The 16,497-nt window shown below is 25.3% G+C and overlaps 1 protein-coding gene across 3 annotated transcripts; it reads right to left on the reverse strand.

Annotated features, from left to right (window-relative positions):
* Positions 1 to 3,032: 3,032 nt before the first annotated feature.
* LOC107161893 (uncharacterized) lies at positions 3,033 to 16,497 on the reverse strand. Of its 3 annotated transcripts, none has more exons than XR_016190394.1 (6): positions 16,212 to 16,497; positions 15,921 to 16,098; positions 14,794 to 14,947; positions 7,612 to 7,781; positions 3,966 to 4,188; positions 3,033 to 3,290 (listed from the first exon to the last, which is right to left on the reverse strand). XR_016190394.1 is itself a non-coding variant. In XM_089220323.1 (5 exons), the coding sequence occupies exons 2-4, from the start codon at positions 16,090 to 16,092 to the stop codon at positions 7,613 to 7,615; spliced, it is 495 nt and encodes a 164-aa protein (XP_089076449.1). In that variant the 5' UTR covers positions 16,093 to 16,098; positions 16,212 to 16,494; the 3' UTR covers positions 3,033 to 3,290; position 7,612. The 3 variants fall into 3 exon arrangements, 1 of the variants encoding a protein (XP_089076449.1); XR_016190395.1 differs by having other exon boundaries at positions 3,955 to 4,188; XM_089220323.1 differs by lacking the exon at positions 3,966 to 4,188 and having other exon boundaries at positions 16,212 to 16,494.

Raw genomic sequence — 16,497 nt, forward strand, 5'->3', positions numbered from 1 at the left:
TTAATCGTACCGTTTTACCAAAACAAACAGTTGTTGAAATCGAATAAAAAACGTAGTCAGTCGGAATGAGTTCCGTAAAGTATACGTGTTTATAGATCGTTGACAAAAAAAAAAAATGATCGCGACAGTGAAACAGGTTAGGTTACATACAATTTCTCACCTATCTTTAATTCGAATTAATTTCTTCACCGATTATTCGACCACTCAGTAACTCGAATTTTTAGCTCGGTCCCCTAAATTCCAAATTATCGAGTAACTACTATATAATATATATATATATATATATATATTAAGTACTTACACCTACACATCTATTATCTACCAATAAATATATATATAGGTACAGTTGATTAAAAAACATTTTAATTAATATAGAAAAAAAATAGAAAATCAAATAAAATAATCTAATATTCTAATATATTATTCCGTATCGGTAAATAAGAAATTCAAATGTCTTCGTTTTATTCCAAACATATTAATGACATCCTGAATGAAAATATCCTTGTTTATGTTCACTCTTTCATGATGAATGCTCATCATACACAACCCATTTATATTATTTTTTGTCCAGAGGGGGGCAAGTGCACTATCTTGCCCCCCCCCCAATGGGCGCCCATGATGCTATTATAGGTTCATGTTTAAGGCTAGCCTTCCTTTTTTTATTCTGATATTTAGATCTACCATGAAGCAAACAGATGAATACAGACTACTTATGAAACACATAAATTCTAATTTATAATATAACATTTTGATAGGTGTTAACCCTTATGAGTTCTATGGATGGTTATAAGATGATGTACCGGTAATACTTAATTAATATACAGAGTGATTCATCAAGCATGATCACATAGCAACATATTTTCTCTTAAGAATTAATTAATTTAAATTCTTGAATTTGTGTTTACTACTTAAGGAATTTCTTGTGCTGACACAAACTTCTGTTTTTGAAATGAAAACCCCTTCTTTACTTTAAATTATTTAGTAAATATTTTTTTTTGAAAATTTTGATGTAGGTACCTAATTCAAAATTTAAATGAATTTAGGCTTAGAATTTAGAAATTAAAAGTTAAATATCTCGAAAACTTCTAGTTCATATTTTGAATTTTTGAATATCTATCTACATTTTCAAAAAATTATTAATAATTAATTTGCAGTAAAGGGGGGTTCTTATTTGAAAAACAGAAGCAAGTACCTCCACAGGTCACTCCTGAAGTAATGTAAAAAAATATCAAGAATTTGAAAATATTTTCATCAGACTTCATGCATATTAAAACACTCTAAAAATTAAAAATAATAACTGCAATTTTTTAGAATAATTGAGGGGAAGTAGCTATCACCATTGATTATAAAATCTATTCTATAATTAATGCTATCAGTCTATCACTCTGTAGTCGGTTAATATGTCATTAATCATGATACATATTTTTGATAGGTACTTATCACCTATATACCTGAATTTAGTATATACCATATAGGTACCTAATAATGTTCTGAATAAAATTAAAAACGTATGTAATATTATAAATATATGTATTAAGTGCCGACATGGCTATTAGCATTGATTATAAATACTTTATACTTGATAATAATATAATATAATTATACTTTAAAATCAATGCTATTATAGCTACATGCTACATGTATAATAAATATTCCACTTTGATCAGTTTTAGCGTCAAATACCAATTCGAAATAATAATAAATTGTCTACAAAAAGTCAAATTAAATTTTTATGTGCGTTTGAATTTCAAATTTTTACATTCGATATTCACTCGATTTCTCTTGTACTGATATTATTATTTAGTTAATAAAAAATGAGTGACTGTAGAATTTTGAAATTTTCTCTGAATGTTTATATTGGTATTTCCTAAACTTGATAAAATTTTCAAAACATCTCAAATATTTATAAGTTATTTATAGACATTTTTTTTTTTTTTAATGTCAATAAAATTTTATTCGTTAGGTCAAAAAGCTTGAATACTTAATACAATTAATACAATTTTAGTTATAATGTTATAGTTAAAAAAAATTATTCATAGTGGACACTTGAAATTTCTAGAGTATACTTTATATCCTAATTTTAATTTTTAATAGTTAATGTTGTTACTGACTTATACCATAACTTTTTAGTATGTTGTATGAATGAGCCAGGTACATAATGAATCTGATTTGATTAATTTGAGATTTATTTCATAGCTACCTAAATTCTTTTTTAATATCTATTTTAATAATAACAATATAATTAATATAGTATAAAACATCCATGACTGACAAACCGTCTTCACTCACAACCGTTTTTTCATATACAATGATATTATATCATTGAAATCAAATTTAATACCATCTATTACAGTAGGTAACTGACTTGAAACCTACTGTACTACAGACATTCACTAACCCACTTATTTTTCTGTTAAAATATGAACTACTTATGAAGAACAAAGAACATTAAGTTGAATTATCAAATATTAGGGATAAATGTTTATAATTTTATCAAAACTATTATTATTTATTAACTTATAAACCCAACATTGACAAAATTTGATTTACAACAAAATAACTAAAATAATTATTTTTTGTTTAAATATCAATTAAAACTATGAGCAAAATATATATTTTTAGTTTAAATTTATGAAGAATCTTGTATTTTATTTTCAATCTTTTTAACTACATAGATAAAAAAAAATTTTATCATTTGTTTTTTCTAGACTATTTTGAAAAGTGCAGAAAATTTGTGTTATAAATCTAATGTACAAACTTAATAAGATTTGCTACCAAAAACTACTATCAAAGTTGAAGATTTAAGCATTTTTGCTGATCCAAAAGACTAAAAGAATAATAAACACATACATATAAATATACCATTGTAAAACCAATATATTCATTGGAGAAATTATTGTTGTTTAAATAAAATCAATAGTAAATTAATTACAATTGTAAAGAAGGATGCTGTTTTAGTTAGTGTATATAAATTTTAAGTAATGACAATAAATTATTTTAATTTATTTAAGTGGGTAAAATATAAAAAAATATTTCAACTATAAAAAAAGATTTATTTTCATAACATACCTATAAATTGAATTCATTTAAGTAGGTGTAATAATATTTTAAAAAAATCCAGGTTGAAATAAGCAAACAAAATCAATTAAGTGATACATAATAACCAATATATAAGTTCTGGCTCATGAAAATAAAAATATAAACTACTATCGTTCAAAACTGATGTGAGAATATTATTCAATATTATAAACAAATAATCCTTTTCGTAGGTGATGTCGAGTCAGCAGCACCTGTATAAACATAAATACATTTTGTAATTAAAATTCAATTATTATATAGTGTGAAAATAATAAAAATATTAAAGTCTATTGTAAAATCATATACTGTAGTATTTAAATTGAAGAAATACCTTAAATAACTTTTTTTCTTTTATATGTTTTTAATATTCATCATAAATACATACAATACAGTACATTATACAGTATATCCTATGAAAACATAGTAATTTTGTATTGCTATGATAATATAGTTTTCATTACCACACCACTTCAAATTCATTTGTCTTCAGAGAATATCCTTTACAGTGTACATATACATATATAGACATATATATATATATATATATATATATATACATATATACATATTATATATGATATGTATGTAATAATATTTTAAATGTTCAATATTGATCATATTTTATGAAAATATAAATAATATATATTATATGTATATATACATATTAAATAAATAAATAATACATTTGTTATCTGGATACAACAAATAGTTAAACATTTAAAAGAAAAATCAAATATTTATTGTTTTCTTAGCATGCATTAATTGTTTGAGACATAGGCTATTACCAGTACAAATTAATACAACATAAATTATAGAACAGGTCAAATAAAAAAATTATACATCCTAGACTTTCCATTTCACTGATTAAATACACACCTTATACCTACCATATTACAGTTTTGACAAATTGGACGGCGTTTGATGAGCTCGCCCTGTATAAAAATCTACCACACCATCATGTTGTGCCAACAATGAGGAACATACTGGTGTCATGACCACCATCAAATCAACACCATCAAATCAACACCATCAATATCAACAACACCATCATCATCATTGGCAAATGACGCCCCAATTAAGTTCATTTAACCATAACAACTCACATTCCTCCTATATGAATATAAAATTCAAACTATTTTATATGGATAAAATTAAATCAGATATCAAAAGGATAAAAATAATTACAAAAAAAATTTTTTTTATATTACTTTTTTTTAAATTTTACGTTAAATTAAGTTACAGATGTTATTTGCTAATAATTAGTCCAATAAAAAATAATCTGATGTTTATTTACAGAAAAATATAAATTGGAGAGTTCAGGAAGAATATAGAAGAATTTTATACTTTATTATATTTGTGGGTGGTAGATATTTTACACAATTTTATTAAAAAATAAATTTTTAAAATGGTAAATGTATATAACAATTATATATTACAAATGAATTGTTTGCCTTTAAGTAAATTGAACTTGAAATTTAAAAAAAAACATCTTATTTTATATATTAAAACTATGAACATGTGTAAAATGCAATATGATATTCAAGTCAAGAGAGTATTACTAATCAGTTATTTGTATTGGTCAAAATTTTAAAATTAAATATAAAAGGAAATATAAAGAGTCAAAGAGATATAATCTTTTTTTAAATTATTTGTCTAATACTAAAATATCAACTTCAAAATAATTACTGTCAATACTACTATTTTAGAATAAAATCACATGCCATAATATTTATAACAAAATAGCTACTTTCAAGAAAAAAAATATGTTTTCATATTGTAGAAATATACATTTTGTTTGAGAAGTGTTTAAAGCAAAATTTATTGAGTTAAAAAATAATTTTTAGTTCATTAGTAAATAAAATTGGAAATAAACAATGTTATACTTTTTTTTTTTAAACACAATTTGAACTGTCTGAAACATAAATAACTTTTCAACTTGAACTATAAAATAGCTCATAATATAATTATTTTAACAATAGAAATTGTCTTTTTCTTCATATTTAAAAAAATAAAATTTTAGTAAGAGAGTTAGAGTTTAAGTGTTAGAAAAGCAGCAATAAGAATAAGATATTCTTCAAAGCAAGTAACATAATTGATAGTAATTCGTATAACATCACAGATATAAATAATACACTAGTTACACTAAATAACAATAATAATAAATTAATTCACTATTCATTAATAGAATATATAAGATGATTATAATACAGTAGTCATTCGATAATTCAAAATTAAGGGGACCGAGCTAAAAATTCAATTTATAGAGGTTTTCGACTTCCTGAGTGTTCAAATAAATCAGGGGAAAATACACTAATTCAAATTAAAGAGAGGTGAAAATTATCTAGATTAGGTAAGTAAAATATGATAATATATTTTAATCACCATCATTATTAGTTTCATTTCTAATAATAGATTGTACATATGAACTTACATATATTCATATTTAAGGAAATTCAAATTATAGATTCAGGAAAAAAATTTGAATTGTAGGTGTGAGTCTTACCGACAGATATTTAAAACTATCGATAAGTTCGATTTATGTAGTTTTTCAAATTATCGAATGACTACTGTATATGACTATCTTTATCTAAAACATTTTTGAAAAAATTTATCATACATTTATTACTTTTTTTTAAATAATACTCTTTATTATATTTTATACATTTTAATAATTTTATAAGCTTTTTACTGTTGTGTATCTATGAGGACATATATTTTTTATTTAATAATCCAAGCAATAGTTGGATACTTATTAGCTATAAATATTTAAAGTTTATATAGAGTAGTGAACCAACATTTATATACTTAATATTAACTCATAAACTACTCATCCTAATATGATTTCACATCACAAATCACTTCAATCAATATTCTAATTTAAAATAAGAAATACAAATTGTGTTTAGTTATTCAAAAACATTATAAAATAATGAATGTTCTTTGATAAAAGAACCACTTTGTTAAGAAGTTTAAAATTAAAAAATAAATTTTGATGATTTATTTACATAATAGATTTCATCTAAACTATGTAAATTATTGCATTACATATCATTTTCAAAATTTAAAAATATATCTAGTTTATTAACTAGGTATCTATATACTATAATATGATATTACACATAAAAGGCAAAAGTTAAATATAAAGCCACATGTCTGTATTTAATATTTCGCTAAAAAATAATTAATGTATAAGGTTTTAAACCAAGTATAACACTCTACCTTTACTTCAACTTCATTATTTAGTTGTTATTCCTTTTTTTACTGATTTTGTTTCATATGATAATATTTAAAATTAACAATCCAATAATTTTTATGGCATATTATATACAGAGTATAACTGGTCTATTTGACTAATGGTAGTGGTATGCATCACATGATTAATAATAAAATATATGTATTTATAATTTACCATGTTTACATGATGACGTTAAAACGGTTTTAAATTTTTAAACTACATAGTGGGAGCATTTAACGCCATCATATAAACATATAGTAATTGATTAATTAAACTTTTAATGATAATAAAACACAGATAAACAAAAAAATTAGAATTTTAACAAATTTTAAAAATTGTTTAAAAATCAATGATGTAACCAAGTTAATAGTTTTAAACGCTAAAATTGCTTTTAAATACTTATTTAAAAAAAAGCTATCTTAGATTATAAGAAAAAAATTTAATACAAAATTAAAATTATTTAATTTTAGTTGCAAAAGAATAAAATAAAATACAACATCTACAAATTATAGCACAGAACTTTAAAATCATTACAAAAAAAAAAAAAAAAAAAAAAAAACTTAAAAATATTTAATAGATACAAAGTTATAGCATAAGTTAAATAGACCGGTTACACCCCGTTAGCAATAACTAAACAGCATGTTAACTGATAAAAAATAATATACTTAAAAATGTATTTGCTCAATTAAAATTAAAATAAATTTTGTGTACCTCATAATAATTTTTAAAAAGTTGAATTCAAGCATAAATTCAACTCATTAAATGATTGCATACTTGGTATTTAAAAATACAACTAAACTTAAATTATTGATATTATAAAAGAGACTATTGTAGGTATAAAAACTAATATAACTTTAAATAATTTACACATTTTAAACATATTTAAGTATATATATAAATTAAAAACTGTTAAATAAACTGCAAGCAATAATAGTTTAACACCTCTATAATAAAATGAACCAACACCAATAAAATATTATATTATAATATTATTTACAAAATAAATCTCAATATCATTGATTAATTTATCAAGTATTACAACACCTAGAAAATATGAAAATATAATATAAATTATATTTTAACTATTTTACTGATTAACCAATGCCTGATCGTTTCTTAATTTCTTATTTTAAATTTTAGCGAAACTAAAATAATTGATTATGTATTATTGTATAAGTTAATTGATATTCATTAGTTATACATCAATATAAAGTTAGAATAAGAGAAATACACATCATAAATAAGAATTAATATATTTCCAAAGAAAAATGTATTTACTAATCATTGAACATAATTACCTTAACGTCTGTAACCATAGTTGACTTCTTTACAGGAACGTGAGAAGTGTCCTACCCGATTGCAAGAGTAGCATCTAAGTGAATCACGGTAGCTGTTGTTTCTTGATGACCTGCGACTGAGTCCACGTGTTTTTGCAAAACTAACAGTTAAGAAGCTTCCATACAACTCCCTGTATACAAACACATAGGATGAAACATTAACCAATTATTTAGAAAAATATTCATAATATGATATAGGTACATATTATTACATACTTATTATCTATAATTAGTTATTATTAAGACTATTAAGAGAACAAATTTGTCACTTTTACAGCATATAAGTATACTTTTAAATTCACTAAAATCAGTACTAAGAGTAAACTATTTTTTATATACAGGGTAATTTTTTATCAAAGAACACTCATTATTTAAAAAAGTATTGACTTCTTTCAAAATATTTTTTTACATAGTTTCAAGTTGTTAAAAAACAAACATTTTTATTAAAACATTATATTTTTAAATATTTTTTTATCCTTGTCATTTTTTAAGTTTTTTACTTTTTTGAATGACAACATAGAGTTTTAATTTCATATCCCAAAGCAGAATATTTTTCTAAGTATTTTGATTCATAAAAATCAAATTTAGGACGAGTAGTTTATGAGTTATAAGTATTTAAAGTTTAGATTGGCAGAGTGGAATGGTACGAGGTTACCCCGCAAAATGTTTGTCCACTACTCCACTTGTCTAAACTTTAAATACTTATAACTCAAAAACTACTCGTCCTAAATTCAATTTTTATGAATCAAAATACTTAGAAAAATATTTCGCTTTGGAATATGAAATTAAAGCTCTATGTTGTCATTCAAAAAAGTAAAATAAAAAACTTAAAAAATGATAAGGATAAAAAATATTTAAAAATATAATTTTTTAATAAAAACGTTTGTTTTTTAACAACCTGAAACTATGTAAAAAAATATTTTGAAAAAAATCAATACTTTTTTAAATAATGAGTGTTCTTCGATAAAAAAATTACCCTGTATATTTAGAGAGCACTGTAGCTAATTATTTTCATTGGAATGGTGGACACCAAATTTTTGTTTATAAACTTTTTTTAAATAGTTATATTTTTTCTCATTTTATTAGGGATACAAAAGAAAATGCGATCAACTCCAAAGCAAAATATTTTCAGTATTGGAATCAATAATTCTATTATATGAACAATCTAATTCTTATTATTAGTAATAATTAAATATTTGGCACAAAAAAAAAGTACTTAAGAGCAATGAAAAAGAAAAATTGTGTTTAAATTTTAAATAAAAATGTTTTAAATTCTGAGCGGAGTAATAATTGTATTGATTTTACGGTGATAATTGTTTTATTTTTTTGTGCTTGTGTACTAAACTGACAAGTATTTCCGCTGAGAATCGTATTTTGTACACAATATTGTATCACTGAATACAAATTTAATACCATCTATTACAGTAACACTCACTTGTAACCTGCTGTACAGTAGAGCAACATCTACTTAACCGCTTTTTTATATTTGTTTTTTGTTGTTTAATTTCCACTACTCTCTTGGTTCATACAAATGATTTATGCTCTACTATAATTTAAGAGGACCCGCTTTTCCCGCAGTATTGTCTAAGTCTTACAAACAAATTCTACGCTAAGCAGATTTGATTCAGCTCCGTTAACATAAAAATCAGAGTGAATTGGCCTCTTATAAATTCAAAGGTAAGATTATTATTTAGATAACCTCATGGCCCATGAATAATGGGCTTTTTATTATATTATAATTTTGAAGCGAGCTATAAGTCTTACAAGATGTACATACAATTAACAATTTTAAAAATAAGACGGAGACAACACAGCAGGTGTAAAGGGACCACTTAAAAAGATGTCAGTGCAATAATTATTTCTCTCAGACCCACACGCAACATGGATAAACATACTCAACTAAAATTTTTTATTTTTATGATTTTTGAGGGTATGGAATATTATTTTTATTTTTTATAACTATTTGACTTGGCATTCAACATAAAAAATTGATAATTAAATTATTCTGAGATAATATTTAGATTTTTAAAAGGCTGGGCAAACAAGTTAAAAAGTTAATTTCATCTTAACTTTTTAACTTAAGAGGACGTTTCACACGCATGCGTTCTCTCCGTCTTACAAGTGCGTAACATTGCAAAAACTGTTTTGTGCAGGAAAGAACCAGGAAAGATACAGTTATAACTAAGAAACAAAATTTTCACCACATAAAAAGGAGAATTTTGTTTGTGTAATATCGTTTTTATTTTTTCAATATAACTTATACAAAAAAAATTCTTATTGTTTTATAATACATTAATTTTGTGTTTTTTAAACATGAATAACTTTTTTTGTAGTTCTGATATTGAAAAAATAAAAACGATATTGCACAGACAAAATTCTCCTCTTTATGTGGTGAAAATTTTGTAACTTAGTTATAACTGTATCTTTCTCGGTCGTTTCCCGTGTGAAACAGTTTTTGCAATGTTACGCACTTGTAAGACGGAGACAATACATGCGGGTGAAACGTCCTCTTAACTAGTTACTTTTGGATATTCATTAACTTAACTTAACTATTAACTTATTAAATTTATTTTTTAATTAACTTGAAATTAATGAGTTGATTTTCATTTTACGGAAGAAGTTAAGTTAATTTTTTACATTTCATTATTTCAGTCAATTTCATTTTCATGAATAAAATATTAACATATTATTGTTGTCAACGAGTGACAACTGAAGTCATCATTTCGGGAAAAAATCAAACAAGACTAAAAATAAACAAAAACCAATTCATTATTTTTTGGTATTTATTACTTATTAGTTATTATATATATGTAATTATTGTTCTTTTTTTTAGAAATGAAAAGTTCAATGAAATACAATAATATGCTGTATTAAGTATAAAAATGTTTCTATAGTTATAGTCCAAAATTTAGTTTTGGGATTTCAGGATTTGTAAAATAATAAAGTTTACGTAGAAAAAATTTAATTTTTTTTTTAACTAAATAAAATAAAAATAAATAAATTTCTAACTTAACTGAGTTAACCTATAATTAAATTAACTTTTTGTTATTGGCTCATATTAACTTAACTGAGTTAAAAAAAAATCATTAACTTGCCCAGCCTTGGATTTTAGATTCTGAGCAGAGCGATGAATGTATTGATTTTACCATAATGTGTTTTTATTTTGTTTATTATTTTTAATTTTTTGTATCTGTCATCACTTTTTGGGGCAGTAAAAGTGCTTCGATTTTTGACTTTAGTACCTCGTTCGATCAGAAAGTGAATCTATTTGAGACTTATGGGGGGTCAAAAGTAAAAAATTCTTAATATTTTTCTAAATAATCGGGATAAACAAACTAAAAATTAAGGGTAAAACGGTAAATTTTACGCACAATCAATTTACAACAAAATCGATTTTGGTTTTTTATGTAACTTTAATACAAATGAAATACATGAAAATTATATTCTATCCACCATGCAATTTTAAGCTTAAGTTGAATTATTCATAAGTATTTTATATTTGCAATTTTCAATCATTATTAGTTTTTATTAAATTAATATCGATAAAAATTTATTTGTTCGGTAGAAAAGCTTGAAAATTTAATACAAGACTCTTAACATATTGTTACAATAGCAGTAGAAAATAAAAGAAATTCATATATTCAAAGTTTGAATTTTGACAAAATACGCAAAAATCACAATAATTCGCAAATTATTTTAAGCTATAAATTCATAAATTTTTTTTTTTTAAATCTAAGATTTCCAATTTTAAATGGAAAAAATATTATTCCTAACGCTCAATTCGGTTTTAGAACCAATCACTCTTCGCTCCATCAAATCCACAGAATAGTTGACAACATTGCTTCTTCCCTTGAGCAAAAAAACTTTTGTTCAGGGGTTTTTCTCGACGTTGCACAGGCGTTTGATCGTGTCTGGCACGAAGGCCTTCTTTATAAACTTCTCTTTCTACCCACTCCACTATACCTCACCTTAAAATCTTTCCTCACAAACCGCTCCTTCGTAGTACAATGTGAGGAAGAGTATTCTAATATTCATCCTATAAGAGCAGGCGTCCCTCAAGGCAGCATTCTCGCACCTACTTTGTTCAATATATATACAGCTGATCTACCTCAATCAAATAACACCAACTTAGCTACTTTTGCAGACGATACTGCAATAACCTCATCCAGTCATAACTTAGACTCTGCCATAAATAACCTCCAAGACCACCTAACAAACTTACAAAACTGGTTTAACTTATGGAGAATAAAAATAAATGAAAGCAAATCCACTCATATTACCTTTACTCTCAGCCCAAAAAATATTCCCCCCGTTTACCTCAATGACAAAATAATCCCTATGGGCACTTCAGTCAAGTACCTCGGTCTCCATCTAGATAAAAGACTGACCTGGGCAACGCATATAAAATTAAAACGAAAATCCTTAAATCTCCGTCTGCACAAGCTAAGGCAACTACTCCGCTCTAAAATTTCACTTGAAAACAAAATGTTAATTTATAAACAATTGATACGCCCGGCAATGACGTATGGTATCCAATTATGGGGCTCTACAAAAATGTCTAACCTGAAAATATTCCAAGCTTTCCAATCCATAAACCTTCGTCTCCTCACAAACGCTCCATGGTATGTAAGTAACAGATCCCTACACCATGATCTCAACGTTCCAACGATATCTGCACTAGCTTTGTACAACTACAATAACTTCCACAAAAATGTCCTAAATCATCCTAATCCTCTAGTCGCCAAGCTAGCATCTAAAACCCTACCTGACAACCCTCCCCGTCGTCTAAAACGAAAATGGCCACGTGATCTTCTAACTAAATAAATCAAAATTATATTATAAATACACTTATTATGTACAATAAAAATTTAATTTAACCAAAGTTCATATTGGAAGTAGTGTCAATGGACTCTCCCTTCCCTCAAGCCTTCCAGACTGGTAAAAATATTATCTAAATTACTTATTGTATTATGTTATACAGATTGTATATTTTTTTCTACTTTAATAAAAAAAAAAAAAAAATCTAAGATTTGAAAATTGAATACAAGATTCCTTACAAGTTTGTCAATCTTCTTCGCAAAAAAAATTTCCACCAGACATTATTACATTTTTAAGAGCGTTTGAAATTTAAATTCTTAGAACATTGGATTTTCACTAGATTTCTCATTTAGCAATTATCTCATTTTGGTGTAACTCTAAAACAAATTACTGCAGATACTTGAAATTTTCACTGAATGTTTATGTAGGCATTTTCTATATTTGATAAAATTTTCAAAATATTTAGATTTGTTTTGAGCTGTTTACTGACATTTTAATTTTTCAACTTTTTTGGTTTTTATTTCTTTAAATATCGATAAAAATTTATTTGTAGGGTAGAAAAGTTTGAAAATGTAATACAAGATTTCTAACACATTTTAACAATAGCAGTTGAAAAATATTAAAAATACATGGACACAATTTTTTTTATAAGCATTTAAAATTCAAGTTTTGACTAAATACTTAAAAATTACGGCAATGTTCAAATTATCTTAGATAGAAATTCATAAAAGTTTTTCTTTTTATATCTAAGATTTGAAAATTTAATACAAGGTTCCTAACATATTTTTACAATAGCAGTTGAAAAATAAAAGAAATGCATAATCACAATTTTTTTTTACAAGCATTCAAAGTTTGAATTTTGACAACATACCTACATATTATCATGATAATTCATAAATTATTTTATGCTAGAAAATCATAAAAAATTTTCCTTTTATATCTAAGATTTGAAATTTTTTAATAATCTTTATTATATCCTAGACAGATAAACCGTTTCTGTTCAGAATCGTTATTCGTATACAATTATATAATATCATGGGATTCAAATTTAATTCCATCCATTACAGTAACCATCTGTACAGCAGAGCGACATCCATGACTTACCCGCTTTTTATTATTATTATTATTTGTCATTCTCTTAAAAATAATATTCTCCATGAATTTTGTAATGGGTGGTTTAACTATTAAAATTATTCAAAAACTATAAAAATAAAAATAATTTACCTGGGAAAGAAAGAGAAAAAAGAGCTGACATAAATTTTAAGTTAAAATTAAAATATTAAAAATTAACCTGACAAGTAAACGCATAATGTGTTGATCAGACGCGGATCCAGAAAAATTTAACAGGGGGTGCTCAAAAAAAAAAAATTGTTACACCTTACTATTTATTTAAATATTACCATTTCCTATTTGTTTTATTATAGTGCTAACTTTTTTTTCATAATAATTGTTATCGGTTCTTTTATCACCGTCGACGCGTGTCGTTATATTCACATGAGTATACTTCAAAAACAATTAACAATAATAGTTATTATTGTCGTAATGACGGCGATAAGAAAAGCACCCAAATTATTATTATTATTAATTTTATTTTGAAAAATAACAAATTATATAATTTATAATAAAAATTTATTTTGTTGGTGGCTAGATGACAGGGGGTGCTCGAGCACCCATAGCCCCCCTCTGAATCCGCGCCTGGTGTTGATTAATTTTAGTCCATAGTTTGAAATTTTAAATAACATTGTATTGAGTATAACAACATAGAATGTTAAACATGTGTAAAATTAATCATCTCATCATCTTAAGAGGACAGTATAATATCTACATTTGTAATCATCATCTTATAAGTATAAGACATATCTAACAATTTAATCTTTGTTAGTTTAAAAATTATAGTGAATTGGACTAATATGAAACTTAATCAAGGTACATATTGGTTTTTTAAATCAATTCAATTTGTTATCTAGTTGAGCATTTTAAAATTGGGCTATTTTATAATCACAAAACGCGCTAAAATAAATAAACTATAAAAATAACCTTATACATAAACACAGTTAATGTTCTTATCTTTAAGTTTTATAATTGATCAATTTCCTCTAAACACAGCTAAATGCTAACTGCTAACAATACATTTTCTATACTAACTAATAGACAATAAATGTGAGTATAAAAATATTTTGTACCACATATTTGAAGTTTAGCAACTGAAAAATCATGTATAATTAATTTTATACACTTATTAACATAGATAATTATGCTGAAGATTTAGATATAATTTAATGTAAACAATATATTAATTATTGAATATTATTTCCCACAACTTACATTCCATTAGTACGTTTTTGTGCTTCGGCTGCATCTTTATCTCTTTTGTATACAACAAATGCAAAACTTGGTCTGGTTCTTGACATCCATACTTCAAGTAATGTACCATATCGTTCAAACTCTTTTTCAATATCACGTCTCGTTATGCTGCTTCCTAATTCAGTGAATAAATACATCATCAGTAATTAACTGAAATTTACAATAATATATTTCATTATCTAATAAAAAAATAACCTAGAAGATTTTGTTAGTAAATATCATATTATATATTATATAAAATATTTTCATGTTGCATAGGAATAAATTAATTTACTTAGGTTTTTTTTTTTTTTTTTTAAATTTATATATTTAAGTAATTTACAATCTATACAACATTATGCACAATGGGCAAATTTGATAATTAATATAATATGAAATAACAGAAATTAGCATTTAGGGGCAGGCACTCAGCAGCACCACCCAACCGAGAACATTTTAGATGTAGTGGGTTTTTTTTTTAAATTATTTTAGCAGGTCTCTAGGCCACTGCCTTTTTAGTCTTCTGCGTACATTGCCAGGAAGTGAGGTGGAAGAAAGTTGCTTTATTAATGGATTACTGTGAGAGTTTAAGTTGGAGTGAAATTTAGAGTAATGTGCTTTTGCTAATTGATTAAGTGTAGGAATTTTTAGGTCTTTGTGAAGATATTTGTTTGTGAAATACCAAGGAGAAGACGTTAGTAATCGTAGGCAGATAATTTACTTAGTAAAGCTTAAATTTAGAATAATATATTTTTTAATTATTTTCAATACATAGTAATATGTTTGCATACATAACTTTAAAAATACCTACAATTTAATAAAATGTACCTACCTACCTATATCATTAATATAAATAAATTCAATAAACTTAATTTGATTGATTTATACTCATTAAAGCACCAATAAACCAAAAAAATTAAATATTATCTAAGAGTTGGAGTTTATAATGATTAGGTACCTATACTTAATTAAAACTTTGTTATGTGAGGTACATTTATTTCATTAAAACTGTTTTATTATTGTATAATAAATAAATATTATTATGTTCGGATTTAACTATGTAAATAAATCATGAATTTAGTTCTGCTGAATGTAGTCTAAGTACTAACCAATGTCTCTGACATGGAGCCTGTGTTTATCGACTGGCGTCTTGCTCCTGCTGCGACTGCGGCTGCGACTTGACCCCGAACGGCTTCTAGAATAGCTGCGTGATGTCCTACGGCTGCGCGAACGGCTGCGACTTCTGCTCTTAGAGCGACTACGGCTCTTGCTTCTTGACATGGTGCACTACGGTATATAAATCACATTATTAAGTTATACCATAATTTGGTTCAGATAATTGATGTGGCTAGTATAAATCACAGCATCACCTAAACGCTAAAACGTTAATGAAAACTTACGTCTCACTATATTCAGTTATGCGTTTCCTACCACACATGAACTTCAATTTTACTGATGGACAACGTTTCGAACGAATTCTTTGGATTGAAAACTCACTAAATTAAATTATACGAAAATAATAAAAAATGTAGATAAACTAAAAAGCCGACAGAAATATTGTGCAATACTGCAATGTGAAAATGCTATTAAGTAGTCAGTTGTAGTCACTAGTCAGTAGGTACAATTGTACAATTGTGATTTGTGGCAATCGCAATTGTGCAAACGACCAATGTAAGTGGCAGACGC

Source organism: Diuraphis noxia, unplaced genomic scaffold, assembly GCF_037042655.1.
Source record: "Diuraphis noxia isolate RWA-SAM2 unplaced genomic scaffold, SU_Dnox_SAM2 contig0002, whole genome shotgun sequence".
Taxonomy (NCBI): domain Eukaryota; kingdom Metazoa; phylum Arthropoda; class Insecta; order Hemiptera; family Aphididae; genus Diuraphis; species Diuraphis noxia.